We start from the raw sequence: 21,905 nt of genomic DNA, 5'->3' as shown, positions 1-21,905 counted from the left end.
GAGAAATAAAGGTGAAAAGAAGAGCATGTACACACACAAAGACATGGGAAGAAAAAAAAAAAAAAAAAAAACACAAAGCAACAGGGAAATTAAAATTAAGTCAAAAAGAAAAACAATGAAAAAATACAAATTAAAAATTAAAACTCCAAAAGCAAAAGCATATACCATACCTTAGGAGCTCAAAATCAACTTTTCAACAAAAAAAAAAAAAAAAAAAAAAAGCAAAATTATATATTCAGATAACAAAAATAACTATGGAGACAGTGGCATCACGAGGAAAGCAGTGGAGGAGGAAGCTGGAGGAGGAGGTACCTGTACATGGGGACGGTGACGGTGCGTTCGTAGTACTGCCAGGTGGAGTGCAGGTCTGTCCGGGACAGGTTGGTGGCATAAAATCTCCAAGCCGCCTGTGCAGGAGAAAACCCAGTGGGACTGTGCACCCAGGCATGGCCAGAACCACCCCTGGGTTTATAAACCTCAACCAACACCAATTCCTATGGGATAGATCCAGCATTCTGCCTTCACCTTGATTTGGTAAGTGACAAACTTGGGGTGGTGCCATGATACTCCTGGCCATGTGAGCCCAGTTAAAAATGCTGCAGGTCCCAGGCATTCACTGCCAGGCTGAGGTCAGGATGGGTGTTGTTTCCCTTTAAGAAGTGAAAAATGTGGAGAGAGAGGAGCAAGGGAATGTAAAATGACTAATTTCAATTTTCCAAGACATACAACAAGGCAAGCCTTATGCACAGACATCTGTTCTTGTGAAGAAAATGCTCCCAACTGTACCTTTATATCAGGATAAATATTCTCTTTGGGGAGAAAAAAGGGTGAAAACAGACTGTCCTAATGCATTTGTCTTGCTGAGCTGGCTGCTTGCTGAATTCCATCCCTTCTCTCTCTAGATTCCCTACTACATATGCTGTTTTCCCATAGCTGATTTCCTGGCATTTATTCCCAGAGAAAACCAATCACCAGCTGCTGTCTCACACCTTACACACACTGCCCCATTTGTCTCCTCCCCAACTTCTAAAAGTCTATGAAGCCCCCTAAAACCAGGATGATGTCACCACAAGGCTCCTTGGATGTGACCCTCACCTGGATCAGGCCCGCTGCTGGGTTTCGCCTCTTCTCAAAGTGTTTTTGTCGATGCTGCTCTTGGACCTTCAGAGCAAATCCAGAACCCAAGATGCCCTGGGGAAGAGAACAACAATTTGCCACTAGCGGGGGTTTAGTTAAGCTTCCACTTAAAAGTTGTGGCTAGCTTTCCCTCCAAAGGTCTTTTCCTGGCTCATTTTTTGATTCAAACATAGAGGAAGGAAAGAGCGTCCCTCCTGGTAGCCATGGCGTACACTCTCCAAGGGGCAGCAGACTTTGCTGGCACTCACTGGAATTGCAAATTTTCCCAAACTACCTCCAGCCAACTGAGAAAATACAAAAGAACCCCAGCGTGCTGGCATTCAGCAGATTACCCCCATAGGAATCCTGATCCTGCACTACCTTGAAATGCAGTGCCAAAGGGGCAGGGGGAATTTGCTGAAATGTGTAATCACAGAATAACAGACTGGTTTGGGTTGGAAGGGACCTTAAAGCTCACCTCATTCCAACCCTCTGCATGGACAGGACACCTTCCACTAGATTAGGCTGCTCCAAGCCCCATGCAGCCTGGCCTCGATGGGGCAGCCACAGCCTCTCTGGGCAACCTGTGCCAGTGTCTCACCACTCTCACAGGAAAGTATTTCTTCCTAATAGCCAATCTAAATCTACCCTTTTTCATCTTAAAGCCATTAATTACCCCAAGGAACAGTCTTCTGGGGAAAAAAAATGTTTTTTATTGCTTCCATAAATATTTGTGCAGAGCCAAATCTAGAGTTCACATCCCATTTGCTCATGCACACAATTCCCAAGTTGTGGATATTCAAACAGGCTTTCCATTTTTCTCTCTCATTTTCTGACTCAAAAGCCACAGAGCATTACAGTCAGGAGGTCTCTGAGTGCGTCACATTGTAGCTGTTAGAGTGCCACCAGCTCCAGGGGCTGGGGACAAGGCTCAGGTGAGCTCAGCACCCACTTACAGCAGGAAGGGCGAAGAAGGAGACGCCGATGAGTGTGAAGGTTGCCGCCAGCAGCCGCCCATTCCAGGTCTGTGGATACTTGTCCCCGTAGCCAATGGTGGTGAGAGTGATCTGCAGGGAGGAGATCAGTGCCCAGCCCTTGGTCAGACAGCCTTAAAACTGAAACAACACAGCCAAAACTCCCACAACAGCTGAGTGGCACACGGAGGAGCCAGGTCACCGCGTGCTCCGAGCTGTGGGAGGCACAGTGCAGCTCAGAGACCTGGGGCAGGGATGGGCAGCTCCATGGGATGCCGAGACACCCTGACACCCGCCCTGCTCACGCTCTGCTTCACACCAATTTGGAGCGTTTTGGTGCCTTTTGCTGTCACAGAGAGAGCTGCCATCTGGTGCAGAGGCTGGCGGCAGCTCGGAACCTCCCCCAGGAGGGGTTGTGCCTTCAGCAGGGGAAGCGAACCGGCTCCTCTCCCCCAAACTCCCTCTCGGCAGCTCAGGAAAGCTCTTTGCATGCACAAAGATCTGCTGCTGTTTATTGCCAACCTTCCCAGCAGTGCCCATCAGCTGCTCTCCACTCCCCTATTTAACAGCAGCCTGTTAGGCTGAGAGGATGAATTACGGCTCCTGCACACCGCCTCATTTAGGGATGGGTTTTGTGTTATTGCAATGCACCAGGAGAGAGCTGGCAAGCTGCTGTCTGCATTTTGAGAAATTTGTTGGAGACAGAGTCCCCTGAATTCCAAACTGTAGGAGAAGACACTTTTTCCCACTTCAGTCCATAGACATCACTAGTGGGAAATGCTGGCTATTCCCCCAAGGCTTCCAAGAGGATTTGGAAAGCCTGGGACTAGTAGGACAAGGCAGAGAGGGATGGTCTGATTAGAAACATCTTTGAGACTTCTGATCCCAAAGGCTGTCCCGGTCACACAGCCTCCATGGACAGCGCTGGCCCCAGGGATGGGAGCTGACACCATGCTGATGTGGCATTAGAAACATGCATTCCATTTAGGATAAAAAATCACTTTTACACAAATGGAAGTAGGATCCCAAAGCGCCTTTTAATTGGGCCCATTAAAGCCTTATCAATTAGATGCTATTTTGACCAAGTGGTTAAAAAATGCATCAATGTGGCTAATCCTTACTGAAACGCAGAGTTGGAGCAAGGCTCTCTCCATAATCACTGCAAAGCTGGTTTACAATATTTTTGTAATTTCTATAGACAACAACAAGTGTTGGATACACTAAGATCAACCAAGGGATGAGCTTCTGAACCTGAAATTTGGTTTGTCCCATCTCTCAACATCTTCCCATATTGGATCCATGAGCTGGACTCTGACAAAAGCTGTTTATTTTAAAGAAGCTCAATTTTTTTTCTGAACTCCTCAGCAGCAGAACAGTCTCAGAAGCAGAAGGGATAAATCTGCCCATGGTTCTCCCCAGACTGAGCTCTAATCTGGGCTGTCACTTTCCTCTCATTGTTTATTTTCTTGTTACGTCAAATTTTGCTTTGTTTTTATTTTTCTGTCCTAACTAAGGGGCTTGAAAAGCAATTTACTGCCTCTTTCCCTTTGTTGGAATGGAGGAGCTGCTTGATCAGCTGGTTCCTCCTCAAGCCTGTTATTGGGATTTGATCAGATCAGGGATTTTCTTTACATGCTTTGTAATCAAGGCCAAACTAGTGATGGAGCAGAAGAACAACAACGCAAGAAGATTAAAATGTCATTAATTCTCTCTTTGTTAATGGGGTAATCCAATAACTCACATGCACACACACACGCACAGCAAACCACAAGTACTGCCCTTTCAGCAGAAATGTGACGGGGAGTGCTCATCCCACCGGACCCTTCCTGCTACTTAGGCCCTATTAATTCTAAGAAATTTATTCCAGCGTATTCGACAGCGCCTTCCCCAAGTGCAATTTAAATAATTAAAGGGCAGCAATACTTGTCAAAACAATGATCAAAGCACCCAGTGGTGCAGGATCTCTCTGTGACCTGCCTCTGTCATGACTCTGTCAATCCCACAACTGGGAGCACACTAGTTCTTGGTTCCCTGCAGCTCCAGCCAATTCGGAAATATGATCCCCTAACAATTTCTATGAGGTTTATGTAAGGAAAAGAGCTAAATGGAACAGCCTGAGGCCATTTAATAAAAATGTTAACTAAGCACTCTCTAAGTCGATACCTCACGTAAGTGATAGAAGATGGAGGGTTAATGGACATTTTATTTTAATAACCAGCAGCTGCTCTATGGAAATTACTTACCAGACCCCACCAGAGTGCATCTGCGTATGTATCAAAGTGCTCATTTTCTCCCTTCTCGGCCAAGTACACCAGGAAAGAGGCCAGGATGAGGCACAGGAAGCCAATATACCAGGCAGTAATCAGCTCCTGTGAGATCATTAAAAGAAAGAAGAGAATAATTGCAGTCCTGGTGCTCATCTCCAAATGCTGAGTTTCTTGCTTGCTGCTGGATCTGAACTTTCCCTGCACTTGTTTGGGTTTTGGGGCTTTGGCAGGAGATCAGTGATGGCACTTTCTGTGATGGGACCGTGGCTCTGGCAGGCCTGAAGACCAAATCATCCAAACACACACAGCAAATGGAGAAGAGTGTTAAGAGCTCAATTATTTCACGAACTGGAACTAAGACTTTAAAAACTCTGATAAATCCTCAATTCACACAGTGAAATGGAGTTGAAACTGAAGTAGGAACCCCCAGATCTCTGGAGATTCTTCAGTCCAATCCACTAAAGGAGGAGCTGTGAAGTTGGGGTCTCGATGGACTATCTCCCAGTCGCAGGGAAGTTTTAATTCGGAATTCAGAGGAGTGATTATTTTTGGATTAGGTTAGTGCAAGGGTGGACAAAGGAGACACACAAATTTCCTGTGATTTTTATGCAGTGCTGGAGAAGCTGGCTAAGCTTCTCTGGGGAAAAGAAAGTGAAGGAAGTAAGTGAAAAAGAAATGTTAAAATCATAAATACAGCATCAGGAAGCAAAAAATTAACAGCGACCTCTTCCCAAACTGATCCCTTTACACCAGGGATTGGTTCCATGACTGGAATTTCTCTCTCCCTTCCCTTCTTGACTGGTAGAGCACTCCATCAGACCTTGTGTCTCTGACTGTGTTGCTTTCCTGTATTACCTATGGTGTCCTTCCTATCTCCCCAGGCCTGGAAGAACTTTGGGATGGAGAGCTGAACCAAAGCAGTGTCTGTGGTGGGGAGAACACAAAGAGCAGCTCCACGCCCTTGCCTGGGCCTTGCTCACCTTGCTGTGTGCGTAGACCACAGAGCCCAGAAGCTTCCAGGTGCCGCCGCGCCGGTCCATGCGGATCATGCGCAGGATCTGCAGGAACCTCAAACTCCTGAGTGCCGAGGTGGCAAAGACGTTCCCTTGGGACCCTGCCGCCAGCACGGCGATGGATGCGATCAGCACCATGATGTCTGAGGGAACACAGGGCAGGGAAGGGTGAGGAAGCACTGCCAGATCACCACCAAAGGGAATGGTGTTGCCACTGCCTTGGGCTGTGTGTGATGGGGGTCCCTTACACTTGTATCCCCTGCTGGAAGGACATAGCACTAATCTGAAACTGGTGGAAAGCAGATACTGCACACCTTGTGGGAACATCCTGGTTTCCTTCTCCATGGCCATCATTCCCATAGAAAATGGGTCAAATGCTGCAAATGGATTTTGATCTGATTCAGTGTTAACATTGGATAAAATCCTTGCCAAAGGCCCTTTCTTTTATCAGCCATAGCTGCTCGTTACACAGAGCAGGGAATTCCCCCATCTACACTGGGAATGAAAATCCATACATCCTCCATAGTAATCCTAAAGTGCTTAAGGACAAAGAAAGTCCAAGAAATTGGCCAAGAAAAAAAGTCTTGCTCAATACATATCAAAGATCCCATAAACTTCCCTCTTCTCTGATTTGCTACACAAATTTTATAGGAGTGTTTTTCTGTGGAATAAACTAAAATCCTGCATATGACCATTGCCAGCTCCCAAAGCTCCCTAGCGAAGGGCACGGCCACTCTGTCCATTTCTAATCCCAGAAAATATCACTGCTGTGCCCAGATGGCCCCTCTCACAGGAGACTTGCTGAGTGCTTTACAAACAATAATTAATTAAGTCTCACAACTCCCTTGTGAGGCAGCTCATCAGCACCAGGGAAGGCAAAGTGAGACATGGAGTCTCAAAGACTTGGGAACAATTTGGTGTGGAGGTTGGACGCAGGATTACAGGATTCCAGTTCCAGTGCTCAGCTTCCCCTGGCTAAACCCTGTTTCTATGACTGTGGACATCTGTCAGTAACGCTTGAGGTATGCAGGGCACTGGGATGGCTCTCAGGTCAGCAGAAAATAGGGAGAGCCCTGTGATGAATAACAAAGCATGGCCATGGTTTAGGACTTCTGCCTTTGGGGTTTTCTCCCTTTCTCAAGGTGACCATGAAGCAGCTGAAGTTTAACCCCCAAAACACATGCAAGACACTGTAGCACCATGCAAGCCAGTGCTCGGAATGGCCATCCTGGATTGGGAGGTCTCATGCAGGGACTCAGCTCTTACCAATGACACAGAAAGGCTTGCGGGCAAATTTCAACCGTCCCCTCCAGCCCCGGTATCGGCAGCAGCAGCCGGCGGCCCAGATCCGCACAAAGTATTCCACCCCAAACACCACGATGGTGACGATTTCCTGCGAGGAGGACAGTGCCATTAGTGAGGAAAAAAGGATGGTGGAAAGCATGCTCTGGAATCCAGGACAAACCCATGACATCAGAAAAATGCACCTCAGAAAATACATCACTGAGCAGTCTGCAGCACTCGACAGAGAGCCCAGGCTTGAGAGATCATCAGATCTCTGCTTCTGTGTCTTCCCTCCTCCTCCCCAGCGTGGTGAGAGGTGCGGCACGTTGTAGTCATGGACTGGAGTTTTACACCTCCTCATATTGTGCTTGTTCCCCCATCACAGGACTGATGAACACCTCGTTGTCTCCCTACCACCAGTCTCCAGGACTCAACTCAGTTAATGCAGAGGGAAGAGCAGAGATGGGAATCACTGAACAGGAATAATCGTAGAGGATGCCAGCTTTTTCCTTAGACAACTGGCTGGTTGCCTGTATGTGCTCAGAGATCTGGTGCAAGCATGGTGTAGATCCTCCATCCCTTGATGCCACGTGAGGCATCTTTCCATCTCTTTCCATCTCTTTCCATCTCTTTCCATCTCTTTCCATCTCCACCTGAATATCCTGTGCATGCTCCCTCCCCTCTGAGATCTTGTCTCACCTTTCTCATGTGTCAAACCCAGTGAAGCCCTAATTAGTCTGAAGCACCTTTTGATTTGATGTAGGGCAGGAATGGGGAAGAATAAAACAAACAAAAGGAGAAGAGACAGGTGAATCCAGCAACCCCGGATTTTTAAAAATTTTTTTACCATTTCTGACCCACAGGCCCGAGTGGTCCTCTTCTCACAAAGGACAGTTTAAATTCTTGCCTCAAACACCCCTTGTCTCAGGGTTTTTTGTGGTTTTGACCTTGTTTTAATACCTCACTGTCAGGCCCCACTTACCAGGATGTAAAGGGCCCCTTCTGAGCTGTTCTGGTACTCATCAATGGTGGAAAAGACAGACAGCACCAGGCAGGAGAACACTAGTAGAAAACTAAGGAACACAAAAAGGGAGAGAGAGAAAAGGTCAGTCTTAATGGCACAAAATTTTCATACTCATCCAACGAACTCAAGAGAGCAATTTTGGATATATTTCTCTCTGAGTATTTACTGCACAGCTGCTACACCACCATGTGAAAAGGGTAAGAAGTGCCCAGTTTTGCTGACTGGAAGAGTTATGTGTGGATGGACCCACTGGACTATTCCCAGTTTGGCCAGTGCCAATCCAGTTCCCCTTCCAGTTGGCTGCTCTGATCACTTCTGACATTTTTTTCTCCAAGGAAGTGTCAGCTCTTTCAGCATCCAAAAGCACCCAAATGAGCAGGGACATTTTTAACTGGAATAAGAGGGGAGCAGACTGGCTGAGGAGCAGGAGCATGGCCTGAGAGCATGGGCTCTACTTATGCATTTACATCCACAAAAACTCACACACAAGTGGTGCTGCAGTTCTTGCCAGAGTAGGACATTTTTGGGTGGATTTAATGTTGCTTTCTAAGGCAGGTACTCCACATTAATTCCCCACTGCCTGGAAAGACTGGAGATTTTTCGGGTTTGCTGGAGCATCACTGGAAGGTGGGTGGCTGTTAGTCTGCTCTTCTGTGGCCAGACATGGGACAGAAGAGGGGTTTGATCCAGCCCAAGGGAATATGATTTTGGTGCTGTTGGCACTGGGGAGGGAGCTGGGCTGGTCTCTGTCCCAGCTCTTCAGGACAAAAGAAGCCTCATCCTGCCATAAGCTGTGGGGATACAACCCTGATATCAGCCCTCTCAGTGTCTAATTTACCACAAAATCAGGGAGATGCTCAAACCCCAGCACTGACATCTCCATCCACGGGCAGCCTCCCAAGAGCAGCCTGGGCAGTGCCACCCCAGCCTGTCACTCACTGCCTGCCCCCATCAAGGCTGCCCAGTGCTGGATGTTCTGCTGCAAATCAAAGGGCACACAATGAGTGACAGGAGCTCGGCTCCCTTCTGACACTCAGTGCCTGAATCTGCAGCTGCTGAGGTGTCCTGGCATCTGCTCAAGGATGGAGACTGCCACCCCTGCCCGCTGCTTGCTCCAACAAAAGCAGGGAAATTAATTTACTCAGGATCGATTTACTAATACAATAAAGTAGGCCAGTGCAAGGAGAAACTAAAAGCTGCATTCTTTAAGAGCATTAAATAATTCATCTGTCTGACTTTGTCTCACATTCCTACAACCTGCATTGTGAATATTTATAAGGTTTGGTTCTGCTGGTGGGGGCTGTTGCTTTTTGGTGAATAAAGAAAAGGAGTTTCACACCACCAGGTCATGCTTGTGGCTTTGCAGTGACCATTTATGTCACAGTAATGAGTAAAAATAGCGAGATTTGCAGTATTTATTCAAACCACAGGCTGAAACGTGGTGGTGAGGTAGGGACTGCTGGAAGTAAGGGACCTTCAGAGCCATCTCAGCCAAGGCTGAGCTTTATCAGCCACAAGATGAATCCAGCATCAAGCAGATAATTGTCTGATTTCTCACTGCAAATTTCTCCTTCTCACACCAGATTTGGTATGCAGACACTTGAAACAGCCTCAGGAGAGTAAGAAAACCTCACTTGCAATCCCACTCACGATGTCACTCAACGTCTTGTCTAGGTCCCACTTCAATATCTTTTCTCCCCAAGCTGGTCTTTTAAAACCCTTGTCGTAAACAATCCCACCACAACCTGCCCTGCAGTCAGATGGGCTCCATCCATCCATCCCAACATCCTCCAGACTGCTGGGGCCATGTCCTGGGAGCTGGAGAAGGGCCCCACTGCTGCCCACACCGTGACAGGGAGAGCAGAATCCCACACTCCAGGAGGGAAGGAGCTGCAACTAGGTTGCTGCACTCCTGGAATGGCCCAGATTTTGCTGCAAATTTCTATGCTGAAGTGAGAAACAAATGAATAATCAATGAGAGAAAAAAGAGGAAAAAAACCAACCAACCAAACAAAAAAACTATAATGGAAAGGGATCAAGGGAAAAGAGAATTCTACATTTTCTGATTAAAGAAGTAGAATGTGAGCTGTATTTATTTTTGTGATCAAACATCACTGTAAAGTGCCTGGGGAAGGGCTGAAAGCAAAATGCCAATATCAGGGCAGGCTTGCACACTGTGTTTTCTTGCCTTGGATGGATCCAGAATCAAGCCAGTATCAATTCATGAGTCCTGGCAGGGACACACACCACAAAAAGGAGAGGATTCCTGTATGTTAAGTTGTCACTAGGTAAATACTGATGGAACAGGGGGGGAAAAAAGGAATAGAAATTGCTTTATCACTTCCAATCCCGAGGATGGATTGTGCACGCCGTGGTTATGGAGAAAGCTGGGGCAGCTCCAGGTGCTACTGGAGCAGTTGGACACCTGGGTGCTGCTTCTCCCCCTTCCAGCCCATCCCTGCAGCCTCATCCCCAGCCTCCCCGTGCTCCTCAGCTCCCCAGGGCCAGCTCAGAGCTGCTGCAATTTCCACTCTGGGCTCCCCAGGGCTTCCATTGCCAGGGAGACCTGATGCAGATCAGGCTGGCAGGGCCAGCATTAATTACAGCTCTGCTGAGCACAGGAGGCAGCAGGGAATGCACCAGCTTCTCCAGCAGAGCATGGGAGATCCATGGCCAAACCCCACAGGGACAAAAACCTGCCCTGGCTCAGTCCCAGCAGGTAAGGGATCTCCCTGTCCCAGCCTGCAAGTAAGGAGCAGTCCTGCCAGCAAGGGATGCAGGCTCTGGATCAGCACAGGATGAGCTGCACACACATCCCAAAATAGCTCCACGGTGATGCAGCTCCTCTGCCTGACCGTGTGGCCCACCAACCTCTGCGGGGTTGGAAAAGGAGACTCGGAGAATGGCACCTTTCTGCAAGGAAACTGCATTTAGGGGGTTCAGGTCTGTCTGGCTCCTGGGAGGCTTTGAGGGATCTGCAGATGCCCTTTGGACAGAGGAGTGGAAGAGGGAAGCTGAGAGGTATGTGCACATCAGGGCATGTATCCTCTGAGCTGTCACAGAGGGAGGGCAGTGGGGAACAGAAAGCTGGACTCTGCTTTAATTCCACCTAATCTACCCAGACAGATCAGGAAAGGGCTTCAGACCATAATGGATAGCTAAGGAAAGGGAAACAAGCCAATAAATAGTGTAGCAGTTGGGATTAATCTAATTTTTAAAGTTACATATCTAATGAAAGTAAATTACGTCTGCAGCCTGACTCTGGGAAATGTTAGTTTGCAATAAGGAACATTAATTAGGTCCCATCTAATGATTTTTACATTAAAGATGCCAATTCTGCTTGGAACATTGGAGAAGACAATATCCTCCTCCTGAGCAGACAGGTCCTGCCCGATGCATGTCTGGAGTCAGCACCCAGCATCCCCAAAACTCCAGGCAGGATTCTGGGTGGTTTGCGACCACTGTCTCCTCTCCAGAGTGACAGGAAGAAGAAATCTGTCTCCAGCCTGTTGGAGAAGGACACCCCATTGCATTTTCTCACTCACCTCTCATTCCTGCAGGCCCCCAGCACCTTCTGCTGCTCTGACATCCCTCACACATGTTGCTGAGATCTTTAAGCTCAGCCAAGACTCAGCTGTGCAAATCTGACTGCTGCTAATACCAGTAAATCCAAAGACCTCCAAAGTCTGACTTTACATCCAAAGGTTATGTTGACTTAAAACACCCATGCAAGCTTCTTATTACAATTTTTAAATCCCAGCACAAAATCTGCATATCCAGATTTCATATCCACTGTGCTTCAGGTTAGCAACAGAAAAAGGAATGACTGAACTCCCCGTTGGAAATAAAAATATTTAAAATGCATGAAACACGAAAAATTGTACTTCTCTTTTCTTTTTTTTTCCTTCCTCAGTGAAAGCACATGATGGAATCATCATAAAGCTTCTCAGGTTAATCATCTGATTTGCCTTCCAAAAGAAACCCCCTTGGAATCTACATGCCCATTTACATAAGAATTTTAAAAGGCCTCTGAATTTATTCCTGAAATACTCATAGTCAAATATGAGTATTCACTGACACTCAGAAATGTTGGGGTTCCTCTGATGGAGCACGACTAATTAGCAACTGGATGGATACAACACAGGGAGGTGACAGAAGCTTGTAATAAGCCACTGTGCTTGTTGGCCACTTTGATGGCTTTCCCTGGAATTGGGAAAGGCCGTTAATGATTTGTTTAATTAGAAGGGGCAAAGCTGGGAAGGAAGGAGTATTTCACAACAGGCGTTCACGAGCTGCACAATGAAAAGCAACTTAAAACATTTAAAACACTTGAAAATTACTTTGGGGATGTTAACAAGGCATTGATAATTGTGCTAAAATAAAACTGACGTGCTTATGTGCAATCCAGCTGCAATCCCAGTAAATCCATTTGCTGTGGGCTCTGTAAAACCCTGCAGTTCAAGTACCTAAAACTTTGATGTAAATCAAAGGCCAGGAAAATACAGAAATGACAATAAGTGAAGGTGAAAGAGCATCCACAGCAAAGAGGAACAGAGATTGGCAAATGCCTTTTAGTGCTCAGAGAGCCTCAAAATCAGAATGGGAGTATTTGCAGCTCAATTTAAACCTCCATTGAGTCAGAAGCAAAATGCTGAGAAAGCCATGACTTTTCCAGGGATAAAAACTTTGTCGTACGGCACCTACCCTTAGCCAGGAGCATCCATCATCTTTATTCATGTAAGCAATCCTACTGTGACTTGCAACCTGGCTGCTCACTTCCAAGGCTGAATAGAAGCCTAAATACCTCACTCCGGGTTCCCACATCACTTGGTCTCAGCCAAAATCATCTCCCAAGGCAAATTCTGTCACTAGAAGAGCTGGAAATAGAGGTGGAGACTCCTGCCTGTTGGTGCCGTGCCTTAATAAATGATCTCCTTCCCAAAAATAACTCCTGATGGCCTCTCAAAATCCCCTCAGGTTTGGCCATGCCCACCCCCATCCTCTCTCCTGAGATTTTGCTCCTTGGATGAGCCTGGAGGATCCTTAAGCATCCATGTGGGTAGGAAATGTTGTTTGTGATGAACACAGTGGCTGGCCCCAAAGCAGGGATTGTCATGGTTTATAAACTTTTCAATAAATCATTATCCAAGGCCTGTCTGGGACCACATTTACACCTCCTGTGCATTCTCAGTGCACTCAGGTGATGCCTGAGCAGCCTTGGTAAGAGCACCCTTGCTTGTACAAAGCCATAAAGAGCACTGAGGACTGTGGCGTGAACTGTGGAATGGTTTGGGTTGAACAGGACCTTAAAGATCACCTAATTCCAAGCCTCTGCCTTGGGGCTGACACCTTCCACTGGAGCAGGTGGTCTAAAAGGAGCACTGGAGCATCTCCAGAGGACCAAAGCAGCGTTCAGGGAAGGCTGTGGTGTGCACAGTGAGGCTTTAGATGGTTTGCTGGGATGTGAGACTTCACCAGGCTACAGAGAAACAGCTCCCAGAGATCCATGTTAAAGGGCTGGCCCTGGGATGGGAAGGAAAATCATAGAATGAATCAGGTTGAAAAAACCCTCCAGGATCTTTGAGTCAAACCCTTCCCTAGCACTGCCAAGGCCACCACTAAGCCATGTCCGCAAGTGCCACATCTACACATCTGTGGAATCCCCCTGTAAGAGCATGGCAAAGTGGCACAACCAAGTCAGAAGAAAACCTTTTGCCCTGCCTCCCTTCTATTTAGGAAGCACGTTTCTCAGAAATAAAAGCAGGATTTAGGAAATTTTTCCTTCAACATCCACCACTTCTGAAATCAGTTGCCACTCCAAAAGCTCCTCCAGCCCTTTGCCCTTGCTTGTAACAGGAGTGCCAGAGTCCTGATCCAAACCCATGGACTGCAGGAATTTGAGCTGAAATTGGGTTTCCATGAAATAATTTGTCCCTAGTCCAGCAAAGGATTGTGTATCCTCACACTTAGGAGCAAGAGTGAGCTTAAGAGCTTTTCTGGATTGAAGCCTCAAAGAACAAAAGCTGTCTGGAAATGCCAGAGAATGGAGATAAAGATCTGAATTACAGTGGGAAAAGGAGTTAAATGTAAGGAATTGCTTGGGTTTTTTACAGGCTGGCTCTAATCATTTAACTCAGGCTGAATAAAAGCCTTATTAATAATAATGACTGCATGCAAAGTTCTAGCTCCAATGTTCTGCTTTGTCCTCACCCAGAATGAATCACTTGGAAATGCTTGTCTGCGTATTCTCCTCACCCTGCACACGCAGCCTCAGAGGAGCCAGATGTCTGGAGGAAAACCCAAAGTATTAATCAAGCCTGTGCACCTGCCAGAAGAGTCTGTTCCTGCTGGGATCCAGCTCTGCTGGGCTGAGGCTTTCTTTCAAAAAATTTGGTGGGGAGAAATATATTCATGCAGCTGCAAAAATGGTTCACGGGAGAGAATCCTAAAGCCCACGGTGCAATTACAGTACATTGGGAGGTAAATTAAGAGTATAAAATATTGGACATTTAAGTAATTCTTAAAATGTCTGTGCAGGCATTTATTCAGATCATGTTCATTGATTTAATGTGAGGGAAAGTTGCTGTCTCATGCAATACCCACATTATTCAGATTGAAATCTGAGCACTGTCTCTCTTTCATCCCACAGGGTATTCCCCCAAAAGAGCCTCTGCTTCCTCCCCACCCTGGAGAAATCATTGCTAGTGAGCACAGGAATACAACCCTTCCTGATCCAGCCTTTATCCCTATTTGAAGATCAAGTTATTTCTGTTTCTTAAGCCTTGCTTTTCTGCAACACCTCAAGAAAAATAAATTTCAGAAGCCAAGGAAATGCTGCATGGTTGGAGCATGCAGGAATTAAAATTCCTCTTGCTGAGGTCAAACTCCTCTGATTGACCTGGGCAAGTCACTCGATCTGAGGTGAGCTCTAGAACTGGGTTAAAAGAAAGCTGTCCCTATAAAATGGAATGCTGCATCTCATCTAAACATTCCTCCAGGGAATGTGATATACAAAAATAGGCTCTGGTCTAATTGCAGATATGAAGACTGTCTCCAATCGAGCTGGTTCCTGCAGCAGACAGGAATAGTAGCCAGTTTTTCAAAGGTCTGTCCCAGAAGCAGCGATTCAGCTGGACACCGAGGTTTTCCTGCCCACAAAGGACGAGCTCCATCCCCCTGAGATCCTGCAGGTTCCCTTCCCCATCTCTGACTTTGCACTAGTTCTACAGCACCACGAATTTCAGCACCTCAAAACCAAAAATCCTTGCTTCAGCATCCTTAGGGAGCCACCTGAACTGTCCAGACCCGGAGAAGGCAACTAAATAGCTCAAAATCTTTGTGCTGCCTTTAAAAACCTCCGTTTCCCCATGGGTGAGGCCCTTGGCTTGTGCTGCTGTAAAAGCAGGACCCCAGAACTGTTGCTCTTGGGCTCCCTCCCAGCTAAGAGTGAAGGAGAACTGGCAATTTTGAAGACATTCAGATGGCCCAGCCACTTCCCAAGGCCCATCCCCAGCTTCATTCCTTGAAAATTAGAAGACAAGGATGTGGTTTCTGAGAACCAGAGGCTAATGGATAACACCAAAGTGTAAAATGCAAGGATTACCAAAGCCTTGCTAATTTTGTTTGTTCATTTGTTTGTTTAATTAAGAGAGTCTTGGGGAAAATAAGGAAATATTTGCAAACTGCCCATATAAAATCTAAGAGCTGGTAATTTCAATATCTGTTTAATTTTACCTCTCCTGTTCCAGGTGAGCAGGAGCTCACAGCCAATGTGCAAAATAATTGGTTTACAGCCTTTTGATTTCAGTCCACAAAAGACCATGACCCCCAAACTGGGTAAAAAAAAAAAAATGTAACCTGAGGAATAACAGGAATGCCCCAATAATTGGGATTGATGTTCCCTCTCACCCACTCCAGCACAAATCAGGAATAATCCCCTGAAAGCCAAGGGGGCTGCACTGCCACAGGAGAGGCTCCAGCTCAGCTGAGTCCAAACCCTGCGATGCCTGAGACACACCTGAATTTGGCAAAGAGAATGCAGGACTAGGTCCAACAAACAGAAATAAAGGGCCTGTGGTAGTTTTGGAGCTCTGCATCCCTTCTCCACGTTGGTAGGATATCATGGCCCTCCACAGCGGAGGTGGCAGAACACGGCCCTGATGTTTCCATGCCTGTGAAGCTGCTCCTGTCAGCATGGGAACATTTTTTCCAGGAGCAGCATCTGGGCCATGCAGACAGGCAGCCCAGAAGAGCTGCCCAGGGTGAAGGGACACAAAACAGACTTGGATCTTTGGAGAGCTCAGCATTTAGAAGACAGGGCTCTTTAGCCCTAAGAAATTGCTGAACCAGCCCAGTTACGCCGCAGGGAGAGGAGAACATCACACCAGCTGCCAGTCAATCCCTGCTTAACTTCACCACTAACAGAACTATTTTGAGTCTCCCGAAACTGCAACTCTGAATTCAAAAGTCCTTTTCCACCTTTTCCTCTCCATCAGCAAAGTTTCCCTCAGCAGTAGGCAGATTTGTGCTCCCCAGGAGCGTTGGGGACATCATCCTGCCACCACCCACATGGGCACCTCCTTGGCTCAGAGCAGCTCATGACACCGGCACAGACAGTGCCAGGTCTGCCAGGGCACAGCCTCTCTTTGCACCAGATACATCAAACCCAGCACTAAAGGACAATTAATCACTTCTGTCACCTCTCACTTCTTCCCTGGCATAACCCAGATTCTGCAGGTGGATAGCCAGGTGTGGATGGGAGCAGGAGAGCACAGCTCACACATCGAGAGCCTTTTGCAGAGGGAGAGGCTGCCCAGAGAGCTGAACCCTGCAGAAAGTGGAGGGAAGCCATGGCCCTGCCACAGGAAATCAAGGCAACCTCAGTTAATGAGGGAGCCTTGTTTGAACTGGGCAGCTGCAAGCAGGGCTGGGGTTGAGAGCCAGCACGTTCAGGTCAGGGCTTTTGTGCTCACCTGGATACTGCAAAAAAGGTGACATTACCTCACCCAAAACACCCCCAAAACCTCCATCAGTGGAAGAAGGGAGGAATGATGCATGTCCCCCCCAGCTGTCCCCGCAATGCAGCAGTTCACAGGCCAGCACAAATTCTTCACTTCAGTTCAGGCTACATTACCCAGCCAGTTCCCAAACCCCACGCCTGTTCCTCACTGCTGCTCATTGCTATGAACCACCCAGACATGGGCAGATGGGAATCAGGCTCAGACAGCACCAAGCAGGTGGTGACCAAACCTCTGTGATCTCCTGACAATGGATGAGCCTCACACGATTGCCCTCTCTGGCTGCCTCCCTTTCTCTACCTAAAATTTGCACCTGTTGGCTGATTTTCATCAAGTTTGCCTCAGTGATGGGCAGCAGTGAGGACAAGAACCTCTTTCCCCATTTTTGCCCCTCAAAGGAGGCTGCCACATGCGCTCCATGGGGCTGGCACACACCAGCCAGCCTGGGAAAGCCACGAGCTCACAGAAAGCAGCTCCCCCATGTTCCCCCACACAGTAAATGACAGGTTTGTTCCCTCTCCTTGTTTCCCTGTGCCAGTAAACACAACAATAAATAGCAAGCTGCAGGAGGCAGATGATTGTGTGGTGAAAGGTGGAAAACATCTAAAAATGATTTAAAGCAAAGAGGAGAATAGGAAGAGAGGTCTGTGGATTATAATCTCTGAGGAGGAGGAGGAGCTGCTTGGCTGGGGAAAAGCAGCAGAGGCAAGGAAGGTTTTTCCTTCCCACCCGCCAGCTCCTTGCTCTGGGTGATGCTCAGGTCTTCTGTGCAGGTCCCTCTTTGCAAAGGTCCCCAGACTCAGCCCTGGCACGGGACCCCAGCAGCCCCAGCCCTGGAACAGGAGCAGGGGCAGCACTGCAGGGGCTGGACCCTTTAAAAACTCCTAAGGAACAGGGATGCATGGCATGGACACAGTAAAGCTGAAGAGAGATTATCTAGCTGCCATTTCAACACGCTGGTAAATCAAAGTCGATGGAAGCCATATGCTCTGCTGGGAAGCATCCATCTCGTTGCCAGGGAAACATCCTTCCCATTTAAAATGGCAGGCAAAGGCTTGCAAAAACCCGCTTTTAACCCCCTTTTCCCAGGCGTGATCCAAGTCCCCCAGCAATTCCCCCAGCCCTGCGGCATCGCTGTACTGCTGCCTGGGAGAGCTGCTGCAGCTTAGCCTGGGAACAGGAGAAGGAGATGGTGCTTCTCCCCTGGGCTCCAGAGGAAATCAGAGCCAGCCTGGTGGCAGTGAGATCCCACATCAAATTCCCAGCTTACTCCCAAGGCAGCTTCCACAGCTCATTCTCTGGAAAAACAGGGAATCACCCGCCTGGGTCACATCCAGCAGCTCCACTCGGGGATGCTGCAGGTGCCTGCTACAGGCACACACAGATGTGCCCAGCTGTGGGGCAAGACCCTGCTGCAGCAAGGGAATGACCAACAGCAGGACCACGGCTGGATTTGTGCTGCTCAAACCATCTCCTGCAGAGCTGCAGGTACCACCCATTCCTTCCAGGCAGCGAGCATGGATCTGACCTTGGGAATTACGGCAAGCCGCAGCCAGGACTGCAGGCTCCAGGAGCCACAGGAAACCAGCACTGAACTCAGCAGCTGGCTGGATCTGCAGCTGGCCCTGGGTCTCCTGCTCTGCATCTGCACCTTCTCCCTGCTCCCTCTAAACCAGAGGTGCAGTCCTGGGTCTAACACGGCCAGGCTGCTTTGCCAGGGCCACTCTCAGCTGCAGGAGGAGGTGATGGGGATGTGGGAACAGCAATTCCAGAGCACAATTTATAACCTGGCACCGTGGAAGTCACAGTATTTGGAGTCACAGCATTCTCAGCCTGCTGCTAAACCAAAGCAGGAGCAGCTCCATCCTGGTTGTGTAACCCGGCCTCGCAGGACTTTCCCCATAATTAGAGGGCCTTTCCCTGCAGTCCCATGGGGGCCATATGCTGCACTCGTGAAAGGATGCTCAGAGCTGAGCTTCCTCTCCAGCACATATTTTCAGTCTTCCCTAGTAACAGCAAAGAGCAAGAGGAAGCAGGAAGGAGGGGGAAAAAAAGTTTAATTAATCTTCATTTAATTTCTGCTGTCTTTTAGCAAATGGGAAATAAGTGAGCAAGCCTGTCAGGCCTGTGCTGCTGCCCTAGGCTCTGCCAGCTCTGGTGTTTCCCAGATGGGATGGACATCCCACCAGGCCACTGCAGCCAGCAGGGAATGCCATCACAGGCTCAGGCTTGTCTCCAGCCACTCTTCCCAACACATCCCACAGGGATGTGGCTGCAGGGTAGATGGGCTTCCCCAGAAACAGATGGGGAGGCAATTCATTACCTTAATGAATTTCTCTGTGATTTTCAATGGCCATCACCTCCCAAGGGGGGAAGAGCAAGGCCAGAGAGGACTGAACTCCTCTTGGAGGTTCAGCCTGTTTGCCTACAGAAAGCTGGGGTTTGGGCAGGTGATCTCTGCCAAACACACACCCACAAAAGGCTGTCTGCAAAGAGGGGAACCAAAAATGACAGGTTTGATGGAGGGGCTCCCCAGGTGCCCAAGTTCTTGTATATGGTTGGGCCAAGTCCCAGCAAGATCAAGCCCTGAATTATTAGTAGGTCTCCTAAATTTGGCTATTCCAAATCGTGGGTGGAGACTTGAGGCTGGGATATGCCCCATATGCTTGTAGATGTTTACATCCCCACATTCTGGTAAAAACAGTAGGATAGAAACAACTTTAGAGTCCTATTTATTTGTTTTATTCAGACACTTCCATTACATTTTCCTATACTTACAACCCCAATTTAAAACCAAGTTTGATGCCTGCATGGTGTTATCTAAACTGACAGAGGACAGGATTAGGTTAGATATTAGGAAAAAATTCCACCCTGTGATGGTGCTGAGGCTCTGGCACAGGTTGTCCAGAGAAGCTGTGGCTGCCCCACCCTGGAAGTGTCCCATGCCAGGTTGGACGGGGCTTGGAGCAACCTGGGATAGTGGAAGGTGTCCCTGCCCATGATAGGGGGGTGGAAAAAGATGAGCTTTAAAATCCCTTCTAATGCAATTCTATGATTCTGTTTATCCCATTAATCTGCCCATCCTCACACCAAGCCTCAGCAGCTCTCTCTGTGTCATTTAATATGACTTGAGGCGCTCCCACCACCCACAACTGCATCAGAAGGGGGAGGATGCAGCCTCTGGGTCTGGAGGGGCAGCTCAGAGAAAGTTTCAAATTACATCTGTTTTCTGTTGCAGAAAAGAAAATCATCATCAGCTACAAAAGGTCAGTGCAGAAATTCTTCCTAGCCCTCATTAGCTGGCACGATAAGCAAGAAGCTGCTAATTAAGAATAGCATTAAAAACATCAAGATATTAAAAGAAGAAAACTTGGAGAAGAAAAATTCAATGCAAAATTCTGATAAATTACGGACAAAGAGTTCAGGAAATTCTCCTTCGCTCTAAGTCTTTTCCCTTCCTTACAGGAATAGCCATAACTAAGAAAAAGACCATGACAGAGGTGTGCATCCCTTACCCACAAGAACCAAACCAGAGATCACATTAACCGAGTTTCTTTAGTGCTGATACGGATTAAATGCTCTGTTCCCTCAGGCTGTGGAGACACAGCCCTCATGAAGTGCCAGCAATTGAGTTCAAGACATAATGACATGAGGACTTGTCCCTCTGGCTCAGGGTGATGCTTAATTGGGTGCGAAGTTAGCTTTTGGATAAGCACTGCCATTAGGACGCTGGCTTCTGTGCAGGTCCCAGGGAGGTGCTACTCCTTCCCCCCAAATTCACTGCAGGACAGCTTTCTGCAGGCATGGGGTGTGTCTGGAAAGGCCCCTCCTGGGGAGAAGGACACAACAAAATTCCTGCACTGGCAGTGTCTCAGAGGAGTCCACCCATGTTAGCCCATGGCACCTCCAGTCCCTGCTCTGACACCAACGGAGACTTACAGCCACTCAATACCTCATCTCTTCTAAATAATGAAAACCCCACTAATCAAAAACCCAGCAGGATCAACACAGAAACCTCTGGAGGGGGAAAAAGGGTACAAATCCCACCTCCCCCTCAGCCATGAGCCACTGAAGAGCAAGAGCTGCTCCTGGACAAGGACATGCAACGCGCTCAGGTTCCCACGAGTTGTCCCAGCAGCTGCACACCCCGAGGTGGACAAACATCCCATGCAAGCTCCTACCCATGCTCCAAACAGCCATGCTCCTGCAGCCAGGAGAGACGGGATCAGCAGCACGGATCTTCCAAAGGATGGAGCCAGTTTGAGGGTTGGTTTTGTTGCTCATTCAAGCCTGGAGTCTTTATATAGTGTCAGGGCAGGATCCAAAAGCGGAAGAGAGACACCCACTCCCAGGGAGTGTAACACACACACTGAAATAAATAGCTCCCTGCCTAAGGGGATGACTCAGGAATCTCACCAGTCCTTAAAGCACAAATCATTGCTAATAAACCCCAGAAAGCTTGGAGGAAGGCCTAGCAAGAGGTCAACTGGGCAAGATTTGGCATTTCCATCCTTGCCAGGCATAAAGGAAGGGGAAGGATGAATAACCACTGAAAAATAACATTGTCCAACATTGAGGCAATGGTCGCACCAGCCTAAGCCCTTCCTGCAGTATACCTGCCTCAAAAGCAAGGAGTAGTCCTTGTTACTGGGGAGAGGTTTTGTTTTTCACTGCCTCTCCTGGAAGCACTCAGGCTTTACCACCATATGGCTTGAAGTGGCAGGAGGAAACAGAGCCTCATTCCCTGTTTGTCCAGCTATAATATACAGATATTTATATTTACCTATTTTGCTCTCCTCTTGAGTGAAAGATGGAGTGCTCTTACATCCCTTATTACATTCTTCAGATCAGGTAATGAACCTCCCAGCAAGCATAAACCCAATTAATGGCCACCTTGAGACTCTGAGTTGAGCACAAGCCCATAAACATGCAGGAGAACGTCTCCCAGAGCTGTCATTTCACTGCCACATATAACACCCCAACAGGAGAAAGTCAATAAGACCCATTCACAGCCCTCCACGTGCTGCATCTGTAATGAGCAGTGAGATCACAGCAAACTGTCCCTCTGTGGGTGATCCATGTCATTGGGAAGATGCCACCTTCATCCTCCCAGCCCAGCGTTAGCCCTGCTGAGGTTCTCAGGCTGGCCAAAGCCAACCCCACCTTCCTTTGCAAGCCCAAGGAGCACAGACAGAAACCAAACCACCAAT

General features: G+C 47.9%; 1 protein-coding gene across 15 annotated transcripts in view; it reads right to left on the bottom strand.

The window, feature by feature from the left end:
* Positions 1 to 21,905, bottom strand: part of KCNQ2 (potassium voltage-gated channel subfamily Q member 2) — a 63,866-nt gene that overhangs the window by 33,592 nt on the left and 8,369 nt on the right. For all 15 annotated transcript variants that reach the window (XR_011004779.1, XM_068207898.1, XM_068207887.1 and 12 more), the window contains exons 2-8: positions 7,637 to 7,727; positions 6,637 to 6,763; positions 5,338 to 5,513; positions 4,334 to 4,459; positions 2,073 to 2,183; positions 1,096 to 1,191; positions 313 to 407 (exon numbers count right to left, since the gene is read on the bottom strand). Coding sequence is in view for 14 of the 15 variants with exons in the window: in XM_068207898.1 (XP_068063999.1) it covers positions 313 to 407; positions 1,096 to 1,191; positions 2,073 to 2,183; positions 4,334 to 4,459; positions 5,338 to 5,513; positions 6,637 to 6,763; positions 7,637 to 7,727 (822 nt within the window). In the remaining variant the exon portion in view is untranslated. The remainder of the gene's footprint in view (positions 1 to 312; positions 408 to 1,095; positions 1,192 to 2,072; positions 2,184 to 4,333; positions 4,460 to 5,337; positions 5,514 to 6,636; positions 6,764 to 7,636; positions 7,728 to 21,905) is intronic.

This window comes from Anomalospiza imberbis, chromosome 17 (assembly GCF_031753505.1).
Source record: "Anomalospiza imberbis isolate Cuckoo-Finch-1a 21T00152 chromosome 17, ASM3175350v1, whole genome shotgun sequence".
Lineage (NCBI taxonomy): Eukaryota > Metazoa > Chordata > Aves > Passeriformes > Viduidae > Anomalospiza > Anomalospiza imberbis.
This window is presented reverse-complemented; position numbering and strand designations above follow the sequence as displayed.